A 27906-nucleotide genomic window follows, 5' to 3' on the forward strand; every position below is an offset into this window, starting at 1 on the left:
AATATCCAGGGCTGCTTTCTCTGAAAGGTCAGTTCTTGAGCACAATTCCAGTAAGAATCTGGCCCTCAATGTTTCAGAGGGTGAGAGAAAAGGATGAGGGGAACCTAAAATATCTAAAGGGGACTTTAAGAAGGCTGGAAAGGAACTTCTCACAAGGACAAGGAGATGGGAGAAGGAAAAATGGCTTTAAGCTGAGGAGGGCAGGGTTAGATGGGATAGTGGGAAGAAATTTCTGTCTGTGAGGGTGCTGAGGCCCTGGCACAGGGTGCCCAGAGAAGCTGTGGCTGCCCCTGGATCCCTGGCAGTGCCCAAGGCGAGGCTGGACAGGGCTTGGAGCAACCTGGGCTAGTGGGAGGTGTCCCTGCCCATGGCAGGGGTGGGATGGAATGGGCTTCCCAACCAAACCAGTCTGGGATGCTGCGATTCCAAACCCAGAGCAGGAAGTGAAGGCAGTAACATTTCACTGATCCCTCTCAGTGCTCACTCAGCAGCATCACTGCCACAGTCCATCACAGCAGCTGCAGCACCAGACACTCATTAAAGATGTGTCTTAGTGTCTTGGTTTGAAAAGACAGGTGTCTGCTAAGGAAGGCAGGAGCCTTCCTTGAAATGAAAAATGTAAACCCTCCCTCTGAATTATTATAATTTTGAAATTAAAGAGCTCTCAGGCAAAGATATGGGAGTAGGAATAGCAGTTCTGTACTAGGAAAATTAAAAATACAAATGCAATAGTACAGAAAACTACTGACAGAGTCAGAATAGGAACTGACACCCTGTGGGTCAGGGTGGTGGCAGCAGTCCCATCCCATGGTGGCTCAGCCCTCCTGCAGTGCCAGCTGTGCTTCTGCTTGAGCAGGGATCCTGGACAAGGGTGGAGTTTTCCTCTGAAGCTCCAGGGTTGCTGGAGATGGGCCTGGGCTTCCTCTGGGAATGCAGTGGGGAAGAAAGCTGCTCCTCTGGGAATGCAGTGGGCAAAGGCTGCTGTGCTGTTCCAAGGTCAGATTGTATCCAGGTAGGAATGCTTGGCTCCTCCCCCTGGGCAGAGCATCTCCCCATGGGATGATGGAATTTTCTCAGCCATGCAGGGACACTCACTGGCCATGAACAGAAGAGATCTCCTGGAGGGAGGATTGGCTGTGGGAAAGAAAAAGAAAACTGCCCAATGAACAGAAGACAACTGCTCTAACAGATGGGGATGGAATACAAAATCCCATTTCCAACCTAAGACACTTTGCAGCCTCCAATCTCAGCTGCACTCTGTTACCTCTGCAGCAGCGTGTGCAGAGGAGTCATGAGTGCAAGGAGTTACAGCATCTCCAGTTCATTGGCAACACAGCGTGAGATGCTTTCACAGAACAATAAAATAGCACATAATAGAGATGCTTGGATAAGCATTTTGGAAAGATTTTGGATAACTATTGTCCACTTAATAAAAAATACCCAAACAACAGAATAGGATAGAATACATTGTGTGATAGAACAAAACAAATTGAAGGGCTCTTCTATTAGTTGTGAGTTTAGTCAAGAGAGAAGAGTAAAAAAAAAGCCAAGGAGATGAAGACTGCCAAACCCCAAGCAGGCTATAAATATACATATGTAAACGAGAAACCTTAACAGCACTCACACAACACTTGCCACCATGGTTGTCAAAAACCTATAAACAATTCACACTACAGTTCCTTACATGTTCCATACTCTTTTTTTTTTTCTCTGTAAAAAAAGTGAAACTAAAGTAAATAAACCCAGAAGACGGAGAAGGGTTTTAGTATTGAGAGCTCCAGAGTGAACATATTGAAGAGTGCAGTTAGAGCATTCCAGCAGGAATTTGGAGGCACTAAGGTTTGTACAGATTTCAACTTGATCTTTAGTCTGGCTGGCTTGTGTTTGGGCTGGGAAGTTTCAGCACTCTGCCTGTCCACCCTCTAATTGGCAGCTACTGCTTGCCAGCAGGTCAGAGAATGTCAAGCAAGGACTATAAAATTCGCAGAACATTTCCCTGCCTCTGAGCTCTCAGAAACAGGAGATAGCATGTATCAACAGCTTGTATGAACAGAGGTCAGATTAGGAAGAATATCTCAGACAAATAGAGACTCTGCATCAGAAGAAATCAGCTTAGACAATGGTAAAAGGCTGTGGCAAGTTTTCAGTTTTCATATTATTTTTCTGAGAGAATTTTTGGCTAGAATACATTTTTGCATGTTTTTTTTTTTTAATTTTTTTTATTATGATTTATGGTTCAATCTGCAATCATCCCCTTTGATCTATTCATTTAGTGTGAAAAATTATCCCTTGCGTGGGAATCCTTCACAGCTAACTGGCACTGAGAGTTATATCATTGCTGTCTTCTGCACTTCACTGTTATTTTTACCTTGTAAACTTTCTCACGGAGCTCCAGCAGAATTTGCATGTCTGACAGCAAAACTATAATTTAATCTCTTACAAGATAATGCACATAACGCCTCTACATGGTGAAGCAGAGCTGGGTTTAAGAAAGGTTTCATTATTCATCCAGGAGACTTTCTACACTGTGGAGTGATCGTTATTTTCAGATCTTTAATGCTTGAAAGGTTGGAAGCTGTTCTACAGGCTTTGTAGCAGAATCCAGTGAGCAAAATAAAAAAATGTTTCTAATTTTTCATGGTGAGGTTCTGACCTTATGCAAGGAATAAACGGCACTGATGTCAAGGAAGTTTCTGCTCATTCATGTTGGTGTCGCTGAAATCAGGGTTTCCACAAGCGAGCCTCAACTACCATCTGCCCAATTTATCAAACTATTGTTCATGGCCTCTCCCTGCATGGCCCAATTTAACCCTTTAATTCCCAGGAGATAGCTAACACATTTCATGGGCTTTGGATATTCTTCCTTTCAATTTTGTTAAAAGTAATATGAAAAGAAACAATAAAAAACGCCCTTTTGTGTCAGGGTTATAATAGTCCATAATTTTCCAACATTTATAATAATTCCATCAAATGGAGGATATGGGTGTCTCCAAATAATATGTAAATTTACAACGAAATTTAATTTTATCTTCTCCAAGTGTATCTATATTCTGACAAATGAAAAATCATTCCATGTTTTTTCTTCAGCTTTTCATGAAATTCTTAATGTGTAAAATTTGGTGATGATAAAACCTTGATGATAATAGAGAAAATGGTTTGAAGAGGACCATTAAAATATTTTTCCTGTCATACTTTAATCTACTCCAGTTCTCTGTTTGAAACACAACATTCACGACAATACTGAGCCCATAATAAAGTAAATAGCCTGTGTCCCTTCAGGCATAAAAAATAAAATGTGTTGGTCTGCTTTTGGTGCTTTGGTATTGGTTTACATTGGGGATGATCTGTCCTTCCTTGATGCAGATATCCCAAACTGACAAGTCTGTAGTGTGTGACCTGAGAGTTCTACCCTGATACCACTGTGCAATGGCTTAGAAATAATTGTGCATACATACAAGATAAACATTCTGATAGCAAAAGGGCATAAAGAAAACATACAGTGGCAGATATGACTTTAATCCAGATATTTGCATATGTAAGAGCTTTAATTGAGAAAACAGCTCTTGTCAAAAGGCTTTTCACCTACAGTACTGTGAAAAGAGCTGGGTATCTAGGAATGTGCTACCTCACATGTTCATCTGCCTGGAAACAAAGCAAAACCTGCAGGTGGTGGAGTTGCTTTCAGTTCTGAGCAGAACAAAGTCCTTTCACTTCCTCTGGGCTCCACAGTCCTGACAATAAGTCCTGCTTTCCTTTCATAGGTTTCCTCCTTTTCCTTATGAACTTTCCTCCTTCCCTAGATTCTTGTGCTCATAGGAACTCTGGCTCTCTCTTTTTCTCTTTTTTTTTGATGGAAGAAATGCACTTGCCCTTATGATACATCATTCTTTGCCCTTGCCATTGGCTCATCTATGTGAGGACCAGAAAGGAATGAATAAAACCCTTCAGACAAGATCCTATATTCTATATTCTAAATATTTTTTCCTACCCATAGTAGGACACATTCATGTATGTTTTAATGAAACGGTCTTGGTATTTGATAGGTCTTTCTGTTCCCATGAATCAGGATGATGTGAAGGATTTTCCAGCTGGGCTCAGCAGTCAGCCTGGGTAACGCTGCCCTCAGAGCCTAATTTTAAGAGCAGTCTTCTGTACATTAAAATATCTCTTCTAGTTTTGTTCATGAAATAACAATATTGAGACTCACCAGGTTCTCAGACAGAACTTTCCATATGAATGAAGCAGCCATATGAAATGAAGTTTAAAGCTTCAGTATTAAGTTGCTTTTCTTCTGTAACACAAATTTAGCAGAGCTAAATTCCCTTTGGCTTGAGCAACTAATAGGGATTTAATGATTAAATTATAGATCAGTTGTAGCTGCCTGGTCTGTAGTAGGTCTGCAAAGAGGCAGGAAAACACTCTAAAAACCAAGTTGCATAAAAACAAGAGTTCAGCAAAACTCTAAATTGAGAGTTGGCCGTACCAATGAGACAGAAAGGGCAAATGTGTTACAATCATTTACCAGAGGGAATAAATGGGTGGGAAGTAATGAGGATATAACCTAAAAATAAATCCCTGCACACATCCCTGTGAGCCAGGCAGACACCCCTGTTATGGACACTAATGTGATTCCTTGTGAGAGCTTGGGATGACAACTCCAGGAGGGGGAGTTTGATGGCAAAATAAAATGGACATGAAAAATGTCCTGCTGCAGACGTGACCGCCAGGGAGGTGCAGGGTGTGCTGAGCTGGAGTGCCACGGACAGCACAAATAACTCAGGAGTTTCTGGGCAGCAAATCTAAGAGCTGGAAACAGCTGAAATTACTGACTTGTTAGAGATGTTGCTGAAAAGAATACTGCAGCCAAGTTTTAGAATTGCACGGAAATGTATAATCAAAGGTAAAATCTCGATGGAAAATTGAGTCCTTAATTAACCTGCCCTTATCATTTTGATTTTTAAGCTTCAAGACTTTAAATGCCTTTCATGCTCTTTTTAGGATCTAATGTTAACCCATCACATTTTTTCTTTGGCACAAGTTTGGGGTTTTTAAAAATTTTATTTTTCTCTTAAAAATAGAAAATACATGATTTTAAGACTGGACCACATTAAAGGTATAATGTTGCCAAATGATCCAAAGATAATTTTTATATTTACCAAGAGGATCTTTCTCCTGACACCTCAAAAAGAAAAGGAACATTTTAGCTTGTTATCCTAATTTAGGAAGGACTATATTTTTTATTCACACTTTCCCAACATTAAAAAAAAAAAAAATCCATTCACCTGCAGTATTATTATGACTAATAATATCTGTGAGTTATAAATAGGCAAATCATTCTGTCTTCTTGAAACTAATGGGGGCAAAGTGAAAAATCCCAGTGGCCTCATCACTGCCTGCTGGAGCTGGTCCATGAAGATACAAAACCTGTACCCAGTACTCTTGGGGAGTCCTTGCATGGGATTTTGCAGTTGGGTTAAATGTAAGTAGACATTTCACCCAGACAGTATGAGCCCCCAAATTTCTTTGGAGCTTTTTGTCCTTCATATGCAATTACTGCAATTGCAGTAATGCAATTATGTTTGGAAAAGGGTATAAAGTTGGGCAATGGGTTTTTCTTAAGTAGGCATCTTTGCTTTTGCTTTCTGCAGATACCTTGAGATTTTTATGAAATATTATTTTAATTTGTATCTGCACTGTTCTCTCTGTTTCTAATTTTATCTTTTAAAGCAAATATATAGATTTCATTTGCTGTTTGTTGCTCAGCTGTCTCTTTAGGCAATAAAAGCTGAGAAAAAAAATAATATTAGTGTTAATTTAAGTAAGATATGGGCAAGCAGAAGTAGCTAAATGGAGACTGAAACAAAATCCTCTGTTTTTATTAAATTTTTGCTAAATCTATTATTTCTCTGTAAGAGAACTTCACTGTCATCTCTTCAAGATTAATTAAAAGAGATAACCTGTTCTTTTGGAGATAATGCCTGTCCTTATTCTCTGTATGAGGCTGATGCACCTTTGATTTCTGAAAGTGCAGGAAATAAAGGCTCTGGCATGGCTGCCCTGACTGGTTTTCCAGCAGCTTCATTTCCTGCAAACTCCCCTGTTGCAATCCAGAAGGTTGCATGGGAATGTGACATCTGACAGGCAGCGGATTTCAAATGTCCTTGAAAAGGGAAAATCGTGGCTGTGATGCCAGAGCTGTCAGTGCTGCCAGACTTGTTCCAATATTCTTGTGGATTCTCCTAGAACTTACAGACAATATATTGCTCCCTGAGATAGTGGAGAATAGACTTGAGCAGAAAGGGGATTGTTCCCTATCAGACAGACCTGAACAGCCTTAAAAAATCATGGCATTTTCAGCAGATGTAACAGAGCAGAATTCAAATAGTGAGAGTTCATCTCCAGTTCCCGAAATATTCTCATTTCTGAAGTATTTAATGTTTTATGTAAGAAGAACGCATTTCAATTTCCTTGTTATTTTAAGGTAACAATCTGGTTCACAGTAAATTCCTGGGAGTGTAGAAACAAAGAAGTGCGAATGGAAGGATTAGACTGATCTCTTGGGAAGCATTCAGTAAAATTCAAAGTCATCTCCTTGCCCAGAAACTTGAAAGAAGTCCCTATTTCCCTTCTAATGAAGTTAATGGAAATTTTGCAATTATCTCTTTTGCAGAAAGATCAAGTTTACTGCTCCTCTTCCATATTACAGATGACAGAAAAATATGGTGGGAGTGTTTCCAGGTCTCCTGAGTTAGGGGGCTCTTCAAATTAAAGTGTCAGCCCTATGCTGCTAGAAAATCTGTTCAAAATATGTCATGCCTTTGAGGTATTGTTTTAGATTCCTGGCAATTAAAAAAATCATATTGAAAACATGAATCTAACCTCTGACATTGTGAATGCTTCTGGTTTGTCTGTACCTCCCTCAGAAATGTTCATCTAGCCTGTAGCTGAGAAGTATCAGTGCTTGGAACACTCAGACAATTTGATTTATTTTAATTGCACACTCATTAGCAGGAGTTTTTTAGTATGTTCAGTGACAAATATAGGGCAGTGGAGCAGCAACTATTGTGTGGCAAAGGGAAGTGCTGGAATAAAGGTGCTTTTTGTGAAAAATTGTCAAGCCTGGGGGAAAAGAAAGAAAAGAGTTGGCAGGAGATGCACGTCTAAATAGAAAGTACATTTAGTACCTATTTATTTGATCAACTCTTTTTTAAGGTGAAATGAGCATTGACTGCAGAATGGGCAGGGACTACAGGGGGTGGGAGCATGGGCTTCAGGACAAGGCCTGAAGGTGAGGTTGGTAGGAGGCTCATGGAATCAGGAGCATCATGGTTGGAAAAGACCTCGAAGATCACCGGGTACAGCCCAGCACCACCGTTGTGTTACTCAGGAGAATCCCAAAGCTTCAGTTTCTCCACATTCCACACTTCTGCCCCATCTTCTGTCAGCACAGCCACTCAGAGCAGACTTTGCTCCCTCATGCAGATATGAGGAGTTTGCTCTAAATCCTTATTTGAACGTTTGAAGCATTGAAGAGGTTTATGTGAATGTCAGCATAGCTGCCTATTCTGCAGTGACCAGCAGAATTGCCTCATCCTCCTTTGTGCTGGCTCACTTCTCATCCTTAGAAGCCAAACCCATTTTTAGAGAGTCCTGCTAAAGAGGACAGTCCTTTATGCAAGGCACACACCACCTCTGCATGGGCACTTCGTTAGGAATATTAGCTACATGTGCTTAAAAGGACTCACCAGGAGCAAAATCTCTGCAGAAACGTATTTCCCTTTTATTAGGAAAGTCTTCTGTTGGCTTAATTACCATGGACAAAAAAAGCAGGCTGTTTCCCAGGGAAATACTACCCACTGATATCACAAGAATTCAGCCCTGCTTAAGTGCTAGGAGGTATGTTCTCAGTGCACTTATAATCGGGTCATTATCACCATGGTTATGAGATTTAACTGACTGAAAACTGTAGGCATTTGTCTCATTAATGCCAAATGTTAGAGTTTATTTCTGGGAACTGAAAACTCTGCTGCCCAGGGACACCTGTTCTGTGATAATCTCTGAAAACAAGGCACTGGAGAACATCCTGCCTGCTTCGTGTCAGATGACTTCACAGGTGTTTTTTACTGGTTCTTAGGGGGTTTTGGTCATTTAATAACTTTGTTCTGTGGTGCTTTGGTTTGTGAGTTAATGTTCTTTGTGGGTTGCAGGTCGTGCAAAACAAATATTGGTTCTGGAGCTCTTTGCACAATGTCAGTCACTTCTGGACCATGCTACATCCCAGCATAATCTGAATTTCTATTTATTACCTGTCCCTCTCCTCTTTTTGGTTCATCTTTTTTTCATACTCATTCTGACAAAACAGTTTTCAGCTGCGATCTTGGGACTGAACATAGTCACACTTCTTTGCTTGGCAGATAATTAAAGACGTGCCATTGCCTTTCCAATTTCATTCCTATTGTTGCTGAAACAAAAAAAAATGTAAAATCATCAGTAACACTTGGCTCAAACCACAATTAATGTATTTTTATCCTTTCAAAATTTTTTTTCTTCTTCTCTAGTCTGCCTTTTTATCACCAAAGTTATCCCAAAAGGTCCAAGACCAAGCTGGATGGAGATTGGATTAACTCAGCCTAGTGGAAATGTCCCTGTGGCAGGGGTTGGAACTAGATATTCTTTGAAGTCCCTTCCAACCCAAACTAGCCTGTACCTGTATAATTCAGGAAAATCAAATCCTTTAATCTGATCTGAAAATTTGATAGAAATTTGAGGCTTTTCATTTATCAATCACTCACAATTTTTTTTTTCTACTTTACAATCTTTATGGAGTAGGATTTATGTAGTGTACACAAAAACATATGTAACTGCATAGCTTTGACCTCTGACTAGAATTGTCATCCATCAAAAGTTGAAGGTTGGATGACTTTTATATTCCTTAGCATTTCTTTTTTACATACTGAAATTATTCGTTTTGAATTTCTTGTTGCAATGTATTTTCTATGCAGAAAATAAGAGTACCAGAGCAAGGCAGCTGACAGAGGATATGAAGATTCCTAGAAAAATAAAAAGAATGAATAACATATACATAGAGATTGGAATGAAAAATTAACATTTAGAAAAGGTCCTTATTTATTGACGTATTTATAGAGCATTGTCTATTATTATTATTATTACAATTTTTAATTACTTCACTGCAATGATTGTCTGTAATTCATATCAAAACTGCTCTATATAATTTTCTTCTGAATCAATGTATTTATAAATGTTATCAGTGAAAACAGTGGCAGTCTCTACCTATGTCTGGCATAATTCAGATAAGAGTGAAGAAATATGAACAAAAAGGGGCACAATAACTACAAAGCTCCTTAGCACCCTTCCTTATTCTGTGATTTCAGGGGACATAAAAGAGTAATAGGAATGGATAGGAATGGTAATATTTGCTTTATAGTTTATACATTCCATATAACTTTATGAAACTGCATTGCCTTATAGAGAAATGCTTGAAAACGATAATAATAATATGCAAACGAAAGCATCACTAAAATAAATGGATCTTTAAATAAAGAATTGCACAGATGAATGCTGAGCATAATATGTCAGAGTAAGGATAAAATTCATTGCAACATTTACCTTTTTTTTTTGTCTTCTGGCTATTTCTCTTATTTAACCTAGGTAACACTCTTTGTTATTGCATAAAGAGATTAGGATTCTATATATGGACTGGGGGTACTTCCAAAAAAACCCATATTTTAGAATGGAATCTTAGACTACTTGTTGGCAGAGGACTGAAGGATCAAATCACAATTGTCATTCCAGCCATGTCCAATCCAAATCTTATCCCTCTGCAAGAGTCTTTGTGCTGATTAAGCAAAAACCATGGCAAATCTGCTGCTGTCATAAATATTAAAGATTGCCAAATATGTGCAGAGAGGACACAGCCTGGCTTGGTCCCTTTTCCTCATGCATGTCGAGTTCTGCTCACAGGTTTGGTGTAGGCCAGTTCTGTGTCCTCTCCATGGGCTGTCCACCCTCAGGAACTCCACCTGAAAGTGATGGGAAGGTGCCAGGAGCTTGAAATGACAGGAAATGTCCTATAGTCTTTGCAAAAGGGCAAGAAGAATGTGAAATCTCAGAAGAATAAATCAGAAGAACATAAACTCAGAAGGTTTCAAGGACATCATCGCCCAGCTGCAGCCACCCACAGGCTGTGTGCGAGCCAGGGAACCCTCAGCAACATGAAAAATCAGGTTTTATATCAGCAAACCTTCATATTGCCATCAAATCCGACTGTTCAAATTGCCCTCTCCCTTCTGTTCTTTGCAATTTGTTGTCTGGTTGCATGGCTGGCACTTGCTCAGTGCATGTCTGCATTTTGGAAATTTGCTCCCTCACCCTGTAATTTAGGCTTATTCTCCAGGAGATCCAGAGCCGAATATGATACCTGAAGTAACAGAAAATAGAAGTGGTTGTATTCAAAACTGAGGCAGGTACAAAATAAGGATAAATCTGGCCATAATTTCTGAAACAGTCAAAGGAAGAGAAGTAGGAAGTTCCAGCAGAGTGGCTGAGAACAGTTTGGGAGGTGCATGACAGAGGGATTGGTTGTACTTCTCATTTTAGAAAGAAACTCTTAACACTTAAGAATTATACATAATATTCCAGGAAGCATGTAAATTTTTAAAATTTATTTAAATGTGTTTACTCACCAAGTTGCACCAGGGATAGACAATTAGCTTGGATATTAGGAAAAATTTATTCACTGAAAGGATGGCCAGTCACTGGCAGTGGTGGAAGCACCATTCCTGGAAGTGTTCAAAAACCATGATGTGGTGCTTAGGGCATGGGTTAGTGGTGTATCTGGCAGTGCTGGGTTAATGTTTGGACTTGAAGATCTGAAAGGGCTTTTCCAACCTTAATGATTCTATGATATAAATAACTGCTCTCTCCCAAATTTAAACCTTCACTGTTAAGCCAGAGCTCTGCCGGTGGAGGTTCTGTTTTGATAAATGTAGCTGTATTTTGGTTCTGTGGCCATGGATTTGGTGATTACAACAGACAGAATATCCAGAATTTTGTGCCTAAACTTATCTTAGGCCCTTCCCTTATGAAAATAAAAAAAAAAAAAATCCCATCATTACCACCATTATAAATACAGTTCATAAAGGGTTTTTAATTCCAAATCCTGATCTTCTTCACTGGAATAGTCAAAGCTTTTTCCATGACTTAAAGTAGGACTTGTCACACGCACAACTTTCAAGAGGGGAAAATGACAGTCCATTTTTTATAAACTTAGTATTTATATTTTATTTTAGTATTTTGTAAACTGAGTATTTAGCAAACTCATTGTAATTCCCACAGCTGTGGAAAATAAATTGTCTTTAGACTGTTGGTGTGGCATTACACCACTCTAGCATTATGCTACTGTAGTATTTGTGTATTATTGTGAAGATGGGGTGTTTGTAAGGATTCTCTGTGATAGAAGCAGCACTTCCTGCTGCTAAAACATTTGCACTCATCCTTTTGGCAATTAAATAGTTATTTATTAATTATGTATATTCGTATATTCTTAATTGTCACCATAATTAAGTCTGACATGTATTTCTGGCTGAAATAGGGGGAAACTTTATGAAGCAATCTTCTGAACTCCTCATCTGCTTTGGATAATCCAGTGAGTGCTTCTCCCTTCCCACCAGGTGACAGAGACACGGACGGGTCCCCTCGGCTGCAGTAACTATGACAACCTAGATTCTGTCAGCTCTGTTCTGGTTCAGAGTCCTGAAAATAAGATTCAGTTGCAAGGTATGTAGGTGCAATTTCATTAATTTGTTTTTGGAATGGGGTGACATTTATCACGCTATTTGTTTTTTCTTTCTCTCACCTCATAAAAGGTCATTTTCCTAATTTTTGTGTGTGAGTGTGTGCAGTGGGTTCATTCCAGCCAAAGTGAAGGAAATGTCAGTACCTCGTGTTGCCTTTCAAATGGAAACAATTTCTGCACCCATCAGAAAATAATTTGAATGGCCCTGTTAACATTTTGCATCCCTATTTAGCATCCAGAGGCACACCTCTTAAACAGCCTGAATTCCCAGAGATCCCACCAAGCTGGGGGTGACATTTAGTGTGCTCAGCCTGCTTTGCACATACTGAGCAGTAGCTTACGCCCCCTGCACTTGTTGCACCAAAATTGATGGAGTCACCAGAAAAACAGGGTGTACATTTTCAAATACTCTACATCAGGAGGAATCAAAGCGCTCCTCCTCTTGGAAATTAAAAAAAAAAAGAAAAAAAAACAAAAAAAACTTGGAAGGTTAAAATCTCACTCGTTAGGAAAATAGTAGTAATTGTATATAAATAAAAATGAAAAATAGAAGCAGAAAGAGGAAGCAAAAGGAAGAAGAGAGTCATCATTTGTAAATATTTTTTTCAAAATCCCAGCAAAAGCATTTCCCGACCTACATATTAAGACATAAAAATTTTTGAAAAGTCACCCTTTATGGTATTAGGCCATTAATAAATTTTTATTTTCAGTTACAAAAATAAAGCATGAGCAAATTATGACTATGAAAACAAGCACTAAATTCTCTTTAATGTGTGTGCTTGTGCACACTTCTGACTCTACGCCATGAGAGAGCAATACAATTCTTAATTTGCAGTTGAAGGTAGATATACAGTTATTTCCAAGATTTAAAGTTTTCTATATGAGTTTGTAAATCACTCAGACAAACAGTGTGAGGTTGTTGGTGATATTAGGAACAGATGTCAGGAATGATGATTCCTGTGATCCTTTCAGTCTCAGGATAGTCCATGATTCCATGACTCTTCCTTAAAATATCCATATTTCCTTTCTCCCAAGAACCAATTAAATCCATAAAAGCATAAAATTATTTCCCAGAGATTTTTCTTTTTTACAAAAAACTTGTCATTTCCACTGGGATGCCATGAATATTTCCAGAAAATATAATTTTTTGACAGTTTCCAGCATATTCATGACGTTTGTCAGTTAGAATTTGGAAAATAATCTTTGCATCTCTCAGACTCTGGTTTGTTGTCATGTGGAGAAATGTATTATCAGAACTGTGAAAACTCTTTAATGAAAGAATTGTACTAGGCTTTTTTTTCCTTTCACAGCCTCTATGGTTGGAAAAAGAATGTTTTTTCACAAGAGAGTAGCAGAGTTTTCCAAATTTTGACACGAGACAGAAGGAAGCACAGCCAGACCAGGTTTCAGCAGTTGTGATATGAGTTTTGACTTGTAAGGGTTCTGAAATTCCCGTTATAGCTATAGTTTTGTATATACCTAAAAATAAGGGATAAATCTCTGTGAAATCATCCAAGTGCCTCTGGAGAAGAAACTTATATCATCAAATACCCCATTGATATGATGAGAAATTCATTGGAATTGTAGCAGGAGTTTTTTGAAGCCTCACAGGAGATGGACTTTGCACCCTTTCCATGCTACAACTTATGTAGATTTAAGAATGAATTTTCTTACTCAAGGTTTTGTAGCCCTACCCTTCACATCCAATTGACTGTACCACAGCAATTTGCTACCAATGCTAGAAAAATAATCAGCCAAATTTTATTTTTCAAAGACTTCTTCCAACCCAATTTCCACCTTCCTTCTTAGTTTGCCCCTACAGAATCACAGGAGATAATGAGTTATTTAGACAAGCTACATGTTGTTGTGCCAAAGGAAACATGGAAAACAAGCCCAATTTTGGATGGAAATGTTTACACCTCTTTTTCTGATTATGCTGTCTCTTTACTCTGTCTCTCAGGGCTGCTTTCCTTTCATCAGCATTTTCAGAATCTGCATTATTGCTGGCACCAGGATTATAATTCAGCTGTGTGATTTCCTGCTGCAAGGCTCTGGCTGCTGTTCACTCAGCAAGGAGAAGTTGATGTTACCCAATCCCCCTAGAAAGATTAAGGCAATAAATGCTCTGTCTGAGGAATACAGGTTACTCATTAGTGGATGGATGTTCCATGCTGAGAGGGAAATGTGAGGAATATGTCTGAAAATAATTGTTAAGAAAGGAAATACACGACATAGTACAAATGCTGGACAGATGTGCAAATTGTCCTGAAATCTCCATATATTTTTGTTTTTCATAACTGTTTGTTTGTTTGCTACGTAAGCCGGGGAAGCTGCTCAGCTCCAGAATTTCCTCTGTGTTTAACACCAAAATATTTCCTCCATTTCCTACAGGTCTTCAGGTCATCCTTCCTGAGTACCTGCAAGAGCATTTTGTACAGGCAGCTCTGAGCTACATTGCCTGCAATTCAGAGGGGGAGTTCATCTGCAAGGACAATGACTGCTGGTGTCAGTGCGGCCCCAAATTCCCGGAGTGCAACTGTCCCTACATGGACATTCAAGCCATGGAAGAGAACCTGCTCCGCATAAGTGAGACTTGGAATGCATACAACAGTGAATTTGAAGAATCTGGTGAGGTTTTTTTTTTTTTTTTTTTTTTTTTTTTTTTTTTTTTTTTTAAATTAATTTTTTTCCCCCCTCTTTGGCTGCATCTCATAGAATGGTTTGGGTTTCAGCTGGCCCCATCCATGTTTCTACAACTCGCTTGTGACACATTAGATTTTCCTAATGCATCAAAGTTTCTTTCATGCTAGAACCCTAATTACTAAGAATTTTAGACTTTCTATACTGACAAATATTAATCCCCAAGAAAACACTACATTTAACCTGAGATCGTAAAGAAAACTTCCAAAATTAAATAATAGGACCAAAATTATAAGTGTATAGTTTAAATAGAAGTATATACCATCACACAGCAAAAAAACCTAGAGTTTAAAGTTTTAGAATATAATAATATATATATAACAAGATAGAAGTTTTAAAACAATAACTAGTCCTTCTTCTTCACCTTCTTCTTAATGAATTTAAGTAGCATTGTATAATTAAATAAAAAAATCCACATTACAAAACATCCACATTACAAAACAGGAGTAATTAGTTATTGAGTTAAAAATGAAAATAATTTAAATATAATTTCTTAAAAAACCTTATAAAAAGAAAAATACAATTCCATTTTTAGTTTGTTAAAATAAAATATTATGGAACTCACAGGTTGTGAAACTATAATATAAATAAAAACTAATTAACATCTAAACCTAAAAAATACCATCTTCTCATTAATTTAATCCCAACCTTAACAAAAAAAAAAAAAAAAAAAAAAAAAAATCCATCGTTTCATACATCATTTCACCTGTCCTGATCATCAGAACTTCCCATCCCACAGAGAATCAGAGCTACAGGTAAAATCAGCTTCTAAACAACTGTTTTCACAACTCAGTTGTTCAGTGCTATCAGAAACAGCTGTCTAGCCATATGGTGGGAAAAGTAAGGAGAGTTCAGCAGACCTGGGAAAAATTGTTGAGAAAAAAAAAAGAATTGAGGGAGATAAGGAAAAGTCAGGAAAAAATACAAAAAACACAGGTTCTAATGAGTTGTGTTGGAGAAAGAGAACAAATCAGTAGAAGAGAAAAGGAGGAAGACCAAACAGTGGTCAAGGGAAGGGTAGAATAAATATCAGTAAAAGAGTGTGAATGAACAGTACTTTATATACATCCATTTTTATTTCTTGCTTTATTGTTAAAGACTGATTCCTCAGTTCAAGAGACCTGATAATTTCAAGAGACCCTGTATCAGTTAAAATGTCATTTGTTGCAATTTTTAACCTGATGCTGTTTTTATATGAGTCTGTTTAGAAGATCTGAGGCCCTTTTCCCATCCCCATTCTCACTTTCAGCAGGAGGACATCAGAACTTAAAATATTTCTCCTTGGAGGATCACAGACATGTCTGACTGTAAAAGCATGAATTGATGTGTTGGTTTTGTGTACATTTGGGTGCATTTTCCCAATGACTATTTGGACACCTTTAATTATTTGTGGAGCCATGCTATCATTTACTACTTTGCAAACTGGGGCAAATATATTGACTCTTCAGAGAGCACATATTTTGCCATATTTTATCCTATCTGAATGGGCTGTGACACTGTTCAGTGCCTGAAAAATGTCCTTTGTAGGCACCTACTTAACAGCAATTTTAGTCAAGCTGGAAGGACACACACACACATGTCTGGGTCTGTGGAGGATTCTTACAGCGAGCTGTATAATGGACATCAAGTTAATTATGAGTTTGAATCATTGTCAGCTACATTTCTAGTGCTATGCTCAGGTCTGTGACACGAATGTCAGGGGAAAATTGGTAAGAGTTAAATTCTGGGCTTTTAAAAGACTCTTTAGCTCTGCTGGGTGAATCACTAAAATGCCAACTTCACATATATCTGTCAATTTGGTAATTGCTTGTAGGTGTGGTTACTAAGAAGTGTGAAATTTAGGTTATTAACATCATTAAGACATATGCCACGCTCCCCTCTTTAGCCCTTGAAATATTAAAATCATTTTCAATCTAATAAATATACCAAGCATGAATTCCACAACTCAGAGGTAGCATCTAATATTTCTGCTTTTATCTCATGAAGTGTTTTGCATAAAGATGTTTGTGGGAAGATGAGATAGGTAACCTTGTAGGGGTCTGCTCTTGGAAAAAAAGTTAGCATGTGTATTTTTGATTGATAGCTTAGTCATTGAGCAGCCAACCTCATATAAATCATATATTACCACTGAGCAGCTCTTCCAGTGCTGTCACACATGATCTGTAAGCATTTCCAGCCACACTGATTCCCAGCCACACTGAGGAATGTTTATATATATACATATATATATATATATATATATATAACCATTGAGACATATTCTGAAACATTTGTAGCTTGAGCAATATTTCCATAATGAAAAATTATTAACAAATATCAGTGTGGTCTGATCCATGTTAACAGCATGTTCTGGCAACAAAAGTGACCTTTATTCAGGAAAACTAAAGAACTGCTAAGTCTTTGTCTAAATCACTGGAAGTCAGCTTCTGAAATAACAGTATGTTGCTTTATTCTAATCTATTAATAATAAAAAATGAATTCACTAGAAAGGAGGCCAGATTATGAAATAATTTCAGTCTGAGCAGCAAGGGGCAAAATAACCAGAGCAGTCACTGCTGGCCCATATAGTCTACTATTAATGGCAGGGGAATTAATGAACTAATGAGTTACTTTCTATGACACTGTGAACTCCAGAGTCAGCTAAAGGTAAATACAAGAGAATATATTTTTTACCTTTTATGCTTCCAAACCCTTTCTTAGCCTAGATGTTACAAACTAGTCTTCTGACTCCAGAAACAAATCTTGTCCCCTAATACAGACCTGTAAGACTTACTGGGTTCACTTGAGGCCATTCAGTGTTTGTGGGCAGGATTTCGTTTAAAGAGGAACAAGTAAATATTCTATTTAAGATGGTTTGTTTATTCTTTGTGTTATCTCTCCTCCTGTCTACTCAAGATAAAACAACTGACGAATGTTTTTTTTTTTTGAAGAAGAAAGCATGAGAGGGCTGGGGTTGTTCAGCCTGCAGAAGAGAAGGCTCAGGGACAATATATAAATACCTGAAGGGAGGGTGCAAAGAGGACAGAACAAAGCTCTTTTCAGTGGTGCTCAGCAACAGGAGAAGGGGAAATGGGCAAAAACTGGAACACAGAGGGTTCCTCCTGATTCCTAGGAAACAGTTTTTCACTGAGGATGACCTAGTGCTGGCACAGGGAGGTTGTGGAGCCTCCATTCTTGGACTTCTCCGAAGGCTGACTGGCCACAGTCCTGGGCAGCTGGGTCGAGGTGGCCTTGCCTCAGCAGGGCTTTGGAGCAGGGGTTCTTCCCCATCTCAACCATTCTGAGATCAGAGAATCGTCCTGGTTTCCACACAGGAAGGCTCTGGTCTGCAATCTGGGCCTGCTGGTAGTGACAATTCTCTCTGAGCCACTCTGGCTGTTGCAGGTTACGTGACCAAGCACAACCCAAGTCAGAAAGTGCTGGTTATCCTCATGTGCAGACTGCATTTCACTCAGGATCTTCTGGCACTTTTAACTACTCAAATCCCATTTTGGAGGATGTGCAGCAGTATGTTATTTATCTCTCAGTAAATCTGGCTGCCTTTTTCATTTCTCTAGCTGCCCTTCAGCAATAAATATTTGATCACCATTAGCTCAATGAGCTTTGTACAACCTCTTAGTGTCAGGTTATGTACTAAGATCTTAAAAAAAATTATAAGAGCTTCTTCCAATTGTTTACTCTGAACCATCTGCTTTTCCTTTATCAGATCTTGTGGCCTCCAGACTCTACTACTACCCAAGAAAATGAGCAGCTGTTTCCTTATCAAAAATCCATACGAAAGCTGTTCAACCTTTATTAACAAATTTCATTAGCTTCTTGAGGCGTTTGGCTGGATTACTGTGTAAGCAAAGTTCTCCCTGAGACCATCATTCAAACATTCCAAGAAGCTGTGTTCTTACCACTAACACTAAAAATATCACCTCTAATGGAATCAAGCAGGGCTCCATTTGCCTTTCCTGATATGCATGAAAGTAGCCTTGCACTGGGTTTTGTAGCCTGATGGGACAACTAAAAACAACAAACAAACTGGTGATCCAGTCTGACCTGCTGCTTTCACAGGTCACTAAGTTTCCCAGAGGTTCCAGGCTATGGAGTCCACCCATGTTAGATTAAAGCTGTGCAATCTTCTCGAGTGTCCCTGCAGCCCTCCTCACCTTTTCAGTATTCCATTGTTCTTTAATATTGCCAATTTTCTTGTTCCCCTTCTGCCCCAATAAAGGAGCACCTACTTGTCCAGGTGTTTCTCCTACCTCAGTGCCTCAGTGAACTCCACCTTTCTATTTCAGGAAAAAGGTGTGACCTAAGCACTTGGATGTAATTTGTTTCCCTCAATAAAGAGTGTCAAGTTTCCTTGAAAAAATTCTGCCATTTTGGAAGTAGGTGGGACTTCCACAGCTTATGGTTGGGGCAGTGTTGAAGGCGATGCAGATAAAAAATTTGCTGTGTTACACATCACTGGTTTGGGAAGATTTTGAGAGTGTTAAAGAGTTAATGTACAAAGAAACTAATTCTGACGTACAACACTGAATGGAAATTTAGCATGTTCCAGAGATCATGATCCACTGTTCCAAAACATAGGAAAGTCAAGAAGACCCCCAAAACCATCCACAGGCTCTGGATTCTGACAACAAGGATAAGAACATGATCAAACATTTCTTGTGCCATCACACATTTCCTGATCCTGGCTGCTGAGTATCTTTGGAAATCTGAACACTCCATTTAAATAACAGCAATTTTCTTTTAAGGTGATCTGGCAGTTGACATTGAAAAAAAAAAAAATTGTAGCAGTCCCTGTAGTGTAATTTCATTTTTTGGAAGAAAAAGGCTATCAAAAGAAATAAGGACATGATGGTAGTGTTGCTCACACAATAGAAAAGGACAAAATTGCATTTTCATAATTTCTTTTTTTTAATCACTAGCATTTATGAGACCTCCTGGAAATATGAAAGTAAAATCTTCCATCAAGCATTTATTTTCACATATCTGACATGCAATGGGAGCTTGTTGCCTTCTCTCTGCATATTTCACAATATGCTTAGCAGTGGATTTTTCCTCCCTTGAATGCAACAAAATCCCTTTTGGAATATTTCCTTGGAAAGCATGGGATCAGGAGATGTACAATAAATATTATGATACATAATTTCAAAGTAGCTTTGAAACAACAAACCCATTCTTTTAAACATTTAGTTTAAATACCAGCTAAGATAGAAGGAAAGAGCACACCCACCACAAACTGGACAGAAATTTGACTGTCACAGCTGGGCTCAAGGGTGATTCAGTGAAGTGCTGAAATATGTGCCTGTGTGAATCATTTGAAGTGTTTGAGGAAGTGAAGATAACATTTTTTAAACAATTTGTAGTCCATTAACTTCAGGGATTTGGCTTGAATGTCCAGCAGAAGCTTTAGAGGAGCAGAGCCAGAGCCATGGAGGCCCTTGAAGGGTTTGACCACAGAACACAAACACTGCTCACTCCAACAGACACGTTGGACACAGACAGAATTAATCAAAAGTCACCTTGCAAATATTTTGAAGTGCATCCGTCTACAGCTTTAAATGACAAACAACTTCTTAAAATGTCGAGTTTGATTTTTTCCAGTCACTTCTGTATCTGCTTTGCAGAGATAATTCAAAAGGTAAATTTCAGTATCACAGAAAGTGCAAGTGATGAAAGTACAGCCAAAGTAAATTGATATTAACTTTCACATTAATATTTGCTGAAACTATTTTTCATTGTCCATCCATCCACCATCACTGCCCTGATTGCAAATACTAACAGAAATGAATTGCTGGTGCAAGCTATTCTTAAATCCCTGGTTTCACTGGATTTGGATTTCATGTCTAATGCATTCCATAATTCCTAATAACTCTGGGATGTCTTGCTATTGAGCATTGGTTACCCTTTACATGTACAGACTTAAAATCATCTGAAAAAATGCAGTTTTGAAAGGTTCACCTGAAAATGAGGTCTGAACCTCAGTTAATACATAGCACTGTATAGATGTTAACAAAGTTTTTTTGTTTGCTCAGCAGAGATTGCTTTGGAGACTTTGGAGTCCTGTTCCTCAGTTCAATTATATTTTTCCCTTTCTTTACAGTGATTGAATTAATGATGTTCCCAAAATCCCTTGTATAAAAGAATTGGATTTAAAGGGCTGGAGAAAGTGGATTCTAATAGAGGAGATGATAAGCTTATTACTGAATTAAAAATCAGTAATACTGAAGATGAGGAAGTCCAACCATTTCATTATTTTTTGGGGGGTAGCATTTGCATCCTATATAATTACTTTTATGCAAAACCTACAGAAAGTAATACGAAAGATCATCTCCAGCATTCCATAATCTGCAGTGAGATTTAGAGAATTATCCATTTAATAGTGCCATGAATTTATATCTCCATTTTCAAAACTGCAAAATGTGAAAAATCACCATACACCTTCCTAACTCTCGCTTCTCCTTCAGCTCATATTTTCCCAAATGAAGTAAGCCCATGCTGCAAAATACCAACTTAGGAACAAGAAAGGCTCTTTCCACTCTTTCCATCACATCTGTGGAATTGGTTTAGGAAAGCCGAGCACAACAGAAGATTGACCAACCCTTTGTGGTCACACGCTCTGTCTGTATAAAACAGGACCCTGCCCTCACTCCTGGCTTCAAAAATGTTCCACTGTTTTTTGTGGAGCACCCTGATCCCTGTTTTCACACTGGAAATTGCTCCAACAGCCAGGTTGCAAACTGTTGTAAAATACAGCAAAATCAAAGCTGGAAATGAGCATTGGCTCACACATGGAAGTGCAGGTGCTCAGGGGAGAATTCCTTACACTCCATGCCAGCCTCATGTGTTTGTTACAGATGGACAGCACTGCCTTTGTGATCGCTGAGGCTGTAAAGAAGCTACAAAATAGGAATTCTGAGATTGTCCCAACATCAGGGACAGTCCAACAGTCAATCAATACACCCAGCCATAGCAAGTGATCATACTTGATCTCAAAAGCTACACAAATCTCTTAGTACTTCTTAGAAAAGAGAATGATAGTCATAACTCTTGCATGTAGATACTCCTAGACGCTGAGCACATAGCAATAAAGAGTGATACATCTGTTGAGTTACTTTTTCATCTACTTTTTTTTGTAGCAATCAAAAAATAACAGATACAGCTGGACTTAATTTGCTAAAAATATATTGATGATGCTTTGAGACAGCAAGTGCAAAGCTAGGCAGTTAAACAAAATATAAAGTTATATCTTTAACTTGGATTTGAATAGACTAGATTTCAAGCTAGAAAAAAAGTAATGTAAATAAATTTGAATAGATTGTCCAGTGCTGAAGACAGAAACCTTCTGTGATGCACAGAATACATTATGAGGAGAGTCAAAGGCAAATTCAAATCTTCAAGATCAAATGTGAATCACAACATAAAGACACAGGGGGCAAGAAGTCTGCACCATTGGATAAGTACTAGCTTTTTCACCATTTCATACACTTTTGTTCTGGAATCACCTTAATTATGGATTATATTAATATTTCCTGACAGTGCATTAAGGAATGCAACCAGTGGAACAATCTTCTCCTCTTCTCAGACAAGAATTTTAAACTATTGCTGTCCTGTTCTTCCTGATGGACAGCTCCAGAAAAGCTGCAGCAGATCTGCATTCAGACTGTGAAATTTAATCTTAAAAATCCCTCTATATAGTCAGAAAAATCAAGTGTAATTTTGTTTGCCACCTCAATAAGGCTCACATTTTTGCTATTCCTGTGGCACAAATCCTTTCTTAAAACTGCTTTAGCAGAAGAGGACACTGTGGGATTCCTTTTTATTGCCTCTACCTGCATCCAAATCAAAGTCACCTGGCTGACAAGTACAAAAGGTAATTCTTCCCAGCAGCCAAGTTTGTAGATTGACATCATGGAGACACTGACCTGGGTCCCAGCCTTCTTCCTTCTTACCAGCAGTGATAATGACAACCCTAAGAGCTAAAAAATGCCCTCAATGACTCCTGTGTAAAATACAGTGATGTTGTCTTAAAAAATTTCAGACTGTCATTTAATCTCTAGCTAAAAATTATCTTGGCATTTATAGTGTTTGCTATGGTTCTTCTGCTACAGGAGAAGAGAAAATAACCACCCCCTGCCCCCTGGAAAAAAACCAGAAAAGCTCTCCCCCAAAAAAGGCCAACAAAAATCCCTCAAAGAGAAACTACATTCTAAGACAGACATTTTAAAACATGTACCAAATGTCTCATTTATACCTGTTTCAAATTACTAAGAGGAAGTAAAAGGGCAGATGGTAACTGCAGGCATAATTTGGAAATGTCAGTTTAAACAGAGACGTTGTGTTGTACACTCTGATCAGAAGAAACTTATTGCATTTATAATGGAGAAAAGATGCCCAGAATGATTTTCAGACTCAGTATTGAGATTTCAAATCCTAAATAACGTCACAAGATGACAAGGTTTGACTTGGCATCACAGACAGACTATAAATTCATAGGCCCACTCCATCATTTGCAGTGAAGGCAGTTTGCACTGGAAGTCCTGTCTTAGTCCAGTGACATATTCCTGCTTTTCCAGCTGCAGTGATTCAATTTAAATGCACATAAAATGAGACTAAAAATGAAATCTGGAATTCAGACTGAATGCTGGAGGATTTCTTCAATTTATAGAAGCCACAAATCTAACCTTGCTGTCTGATGAGCTTTGCTTTGGTGGGTTTGGGGGATGCCCCTCCAAGAGTCCTTGCACAGAGCCCATCCCAGACGTGCCCGGGTCACTCAACACTGTCTGTCCCTCTTTGCTGACCAGGACAGACCCATTGCCATGGAAAGTGAGTCCCATTTGAAATCTTAATTGAAAGACTCCTTGTGAACAGTCTGAACTGACTCACTGGCAGCTGAAGGTGCTTTTTAATCACAGAGAATAAAGACTTCAATCAATATGGTTCAACGTATTTGCCCCTGAGCAGTGGAGCGGTGGTTTGCTTCCAAACACTGCTTACAGCCTCAGGCTCAGGGCCAGGAAAACTTAGCCCCCTGAGTTCTTAATACAATTATTGTTTTCTCTATTATCTTGCAGGGGTGTTAATTTGCCTCCCAGTAATTAACTTCCCTCTGTGGTTGTCAGGAAGTTTAATCAATAACATGAGCAGATACACCAAGCTGCCATTCCGACTGTGACCAATGCTCCCCTCCCAGCTCTTCCACCCCTGTGGAGGTGTCACTGTTTTAGTTAAATGAACAGGTGGGATGTGCATAATGTCTTTGGAGGGTCAGTGTCTAAATTGTTCCTGTCCTACTGCAAAAAATGATGGTACAGCTGATATAATTGCCCCTGTTCCAAAATTAAAAGCATTATACAACTCCTGCTAAAGCTGCACCTGGCAAATCAACTTATGAAAGTTTTATGTGGCACTGCACTCTGAGATACTTCAAACACTGTGATGACATTATAATAAGAGGAGGAGCAGAAGGCTTGATCTAATATAATTCTACTTATGTCCACCATGTACAGGACATAATGTAATTCCCTTCAAAGCTAGTGACAAAATTCCCTCGTTCTTGGTGGAATTCCAACCTGCCTTGGCAGCTTTGGGCTTTCTTTATTAAGAGTGATGTCACTCTGTGGCCTCTCTTTTCTTCTAGGGCAGTGTTGTCTGTTCTGATTCATAGCTTCTTAAATCTTCTCCCGGAACAGCTTAACACTGCTTATTTACTTCAATGTGTTTTCCAAGAACATTTTTCAGTTTCACTCATTCTTTTCCCTCCTTTATCCTCTTGTGAATCATTCCATGTTTATTTACCCTACCCAGTTTTCAAACTGTAGGAGTTGCCAGCATGTTCAACTAAGGTAAACTTTAGACTGACAGAGGTTATATCTATATCTGCCCATAAGGAATAGGTCTTATGCATTAAGTGAATTTATAGTTCTGTAGAAGGATAAAAAAGGACTTTGGGACATCCATGTTGCAGGACTACTTCTAAACCACACTGTAGTAATAAAAATGTTTAACAAAAAAAAAAATCCCAAATAACCTGTAGATAAATTTTTGAGACATTTTTCTTGAAAGTTTACTATGACTTCCAAGGGCCATCCCTTTGAAGGGGAGGGATAGAAACATTTTAAGGAGTAATGAACCAAAATCAAACCTGACAGGATGAAGGGAATGGCCTTCAAACGCTGGTACTTACAAAGACAGCTGTGGAATCTGTCTGGCTTTTTGGTTTCTGGAAAGGGAACTTGCTGTCCAGGTCATATTTAGATTGCAACAAGAAACATGTTGCTTCATTGTAGGAAATGTGAGCCCTTCCAGCTTGTAGCAGAATCCAGGCAAGGTTATCTCCTGCCCAGCAGAACTTCTGAATTAATCCACTATTTATAGGATGATATTCTGGTTTCACTACCAATTTTGGCTGAAATTATTTCACCTTTATGTGGCACCAGGAGACTTTCCAGCCTTGTGAGAGGAGGATTTTTTCTTTCGTGTTCCTATGACAGGCTGACATTACTAGCATTAACTCTACAACTCACACATGTACACGTGTGTTTGTATATTCATACACATATCTGCCCTGGGCAGCCTGTTCAATACTTGACAACCCTTTCCATGAAGAAATTTTCCTTAATATCCAATCTAAAGCTTCCCTGGTGCAGCTTGACACCATTTCCTCTGATCACTTTTAACATTTACAAGAGGTTCCTCAGAATTATGTATATAAATGACTGACCAGAGGATCTCTGTTCCCCACCAATTCCACCTCCATGCTGACACTTATCCCTGTTGTTCCCTTTTTGCAGAGCACAGGGATGAGAGGAGCTATCCTCGCAGCATTCCTCACTTCAAAAAGAAATCAACTAAACCACTCCCCCCACCCCTCCAAATCTGCCCCACTGCCAGAATCATCCAAATTTGCTTTCCTGAGGTTTCTGTAGCAGCTGGATTGTTCCTCTTCAAATAGTCTGTCCAAAAGGAAGTGTGGACCTCCTTTCCTCTTTGGAAAACAGAGGCCATGTCTTGCAGAAAACACACATTTCTTCCCTTCCCTTTGTCCTTCAGAAAGTTTAAAGGAGAAATCCTTTGCTTTGGAGAAGGAAATGTTTTAATTATCAGGAGAGCTGGCTGATTTAGCCTAAATTGGAGGGAGAAGGGGAAGGAAAATTCAGATTTACTGTCTCTTCTCTGAAGAAATAAGGTTGTTTCCAGCTGCACTCTTCTGCTTCTTTGAATTGGATTATTTTCAAACATATATTTCTTGGAACACAGCTGCTACTTCTTTGACAAATTGAGTAATGCATCACGAAGAACTAAAATTCATGGCAACATAAAAACAAATATATGTTCATTTTTAGCACTTTGTTTTCTCCAGGCTTCTGCATCATGGTGGGATATTTTAAAAAACATCTATCTTTTATAAATCTCTTTAATAACATCCACACAATATTGAGGCAGCACTTTAATGAACAGCAATCACATCCAACCATTTGAAATGTGGGCCCCATGGTTTATATCCTCTCAGACTTCCAGCTTTGTGCTTTCAGGTCTTGATTTACAGCTGACAATGGTATTTGACTCGCCATCATATTTATTGCCCTGATTAAAATTAAAAACAAACATTGTTATGGAATAGGAATGATAACATGGTGGTCACATTGCTGGAGCAGCAACAGGTTTGCACAAACAATACAGTAAAATGTGTGATAAAATGGGAATTAGGAGATCTTTCCTTCCAGAACTCTCACCCCTTACGCTAATTGCAGCTCCAAGGAGGGTGCAGTTGCCTGGAACAATAGGCAAAATTATTTTTATTATTTGTAATAAATGGCAACAATTAAATTTGGGGTCTGATGTGCTGACTGCCCTATAAAGGTATAATAAGAGCCAGGCCTTTCTGAAGAGTTTGCAGTCTAAACAGAAAAGTCTCTTGAAGTGTAGCAGAGATTAAGATTTATATATAGGATGCTACAAAATATAAAGACAGATACTTTGAAGAAAACAACCAGGAATAATCTTTGAGTAAGTTCAAAATTTGTTATTGTTGTTCTTGTTTTTGTTTTTTTTTTTTTTTTTTTTGTTTGATGGTTTGGGTTTTTTTAATTTGGTTTGTTTTTTTTTTTTTTTTTCTGTTTTTTTTTTTTTTTGTTTTTTTTTTTTTTTTTTTTTAGGATTGCAGTAAAGTGTTTAGCTTTCATTTTGAAATGCTTATTAATTTATAATTTTTTTTGCTTCATAACTTTGATGTTATAATATGAAACTAAAAGTTGACATAACAATGAAAAAAAATTCTATTCCATCAAGGTGAAGTATTTTGACTGATTCAAAGCAAACAGGAAAACTGCAATATTTCTATTAGAGGATTTCAGAGGAATTAGAGGCATTTGGAAAATTTTAGGAAATGTATAAAAATTTAAGATAACTTTAGAATTCTAAAAATCCTTTCACCTTTTCTTTGCACAGTTCTACTTAAGAGCCCTTTTGGTGGTGACATTTTTAGCAGTTTTCCTTGGCTGTTGTGTGTGATGGCAGACTTCTTTCCAATTCCTAACCTGTAGGAAAAACCAGTCAGTATTTATATTAAATAATAGTCTTGTTTACAGTACCAGCAGATAATCACCGCTGAAATGGACACACAGCAGGGCTGGCTGACTTTGCTGCTCCGTGTCACTGTTTCTGTAGGGAAATAAACTTCTGGAGCTACTAGAGATATTTCCTAAGGTTTTTTTCAAGGAGAGCTTCTGGTCTGAATATTCTTGTTGGTTGTCATTGTCACTGCTTTCCCTTATGCAACATTATCTGTTTACTTTGGCTTCCTGATAGAAGGAATTGTGCCAAAGGAAGGCTGGAGTCCTATTAAAACCAGGTGTAGGCAAATGATTAGCAGAGACAAGGAGACAGGTTACCTTGAAGGAAAAACACTACAGGAACGAATTAAAACTGCAGCTGATTTTTTTTTTTTTTAATTTAATGTAAAGTTTTGAGTTCCTTAAGTAGATTTCATCTGTTGGGCAGTAATCTGGAAAGGCATTATTACAGGCACATGCCTCTGGAACGTCATCTCATGGATGGGAGGGGGAATGGCACAACTGGGAATGCATCAGGAGTCACACAGGCCTGTGAGGAAAAGGGTTAGAGGGTCACACATCCTATGTGAAAACTGGTGGCAAGTTCAATACAGCCAGGGTCTGTCCCAGGACTTGTTCTCTTTACTTTCTTCAGCAATTACTTGGAGAAAGTGCCCTCTTATCAAATTTGCAGATGCTGCCAGTTTGAAGGAGTGAGACAGAAATATTCAAGGTCAGGGCTGGCATACAGGGGGAGCTGGACAAGCTGGTGGACCAGGACAAGAAGGACCCGGTGAAGTTCAACAGGGCAAAAAGAGAAATTCTGCTCTGGACAGGCAA

At 38.5% G+C, this 27906-nt stretch overlaps 1 protein-coding gene across 3 annotated transcripts in view; it reads left to right on the top strand.

Moving 5' to 3' along the window:
- BRINP3 (BMP/retinoic acid inducible neural specific 3) overlaps positions 1 to 27906 on the top strand; it is a 199303-nt gene that overhangs the window by 127611 nt on the left and 43786 nt on the right. For all 3 annotated transcript variants that reach the window (XM_053985680.1, XM_053985683.1, XM_053985681.1), the window contains 2 exons: positions 11691 to 11796; positions 14207 to 14443. In XM_053985680.1, coding sequence (XP_053841655.1) covers positions 11691 to 11796; positions 14207 to 14443 — 343 coding nt within the window. The remainder of the gene's footprint in view (positions 1 to 11690; positions 11797 to 14206; positions 14444 to 27906) is intronic.

Source organism: Vidua macroura, chromosome 9 (assembly GCF_024509145.1).
Source record: "Vidua macroura isolate BioBank_ID:100142 chromosome 9, ASM2450914v1, whole genome shotgun sequence".
NCBI classification, from domain to species: domain Eukaryota; kingdom Metazoa; phylum Chordata; class Aves; order Passeriformes; family Viduidae; genus Vidua; species Vidua macroura.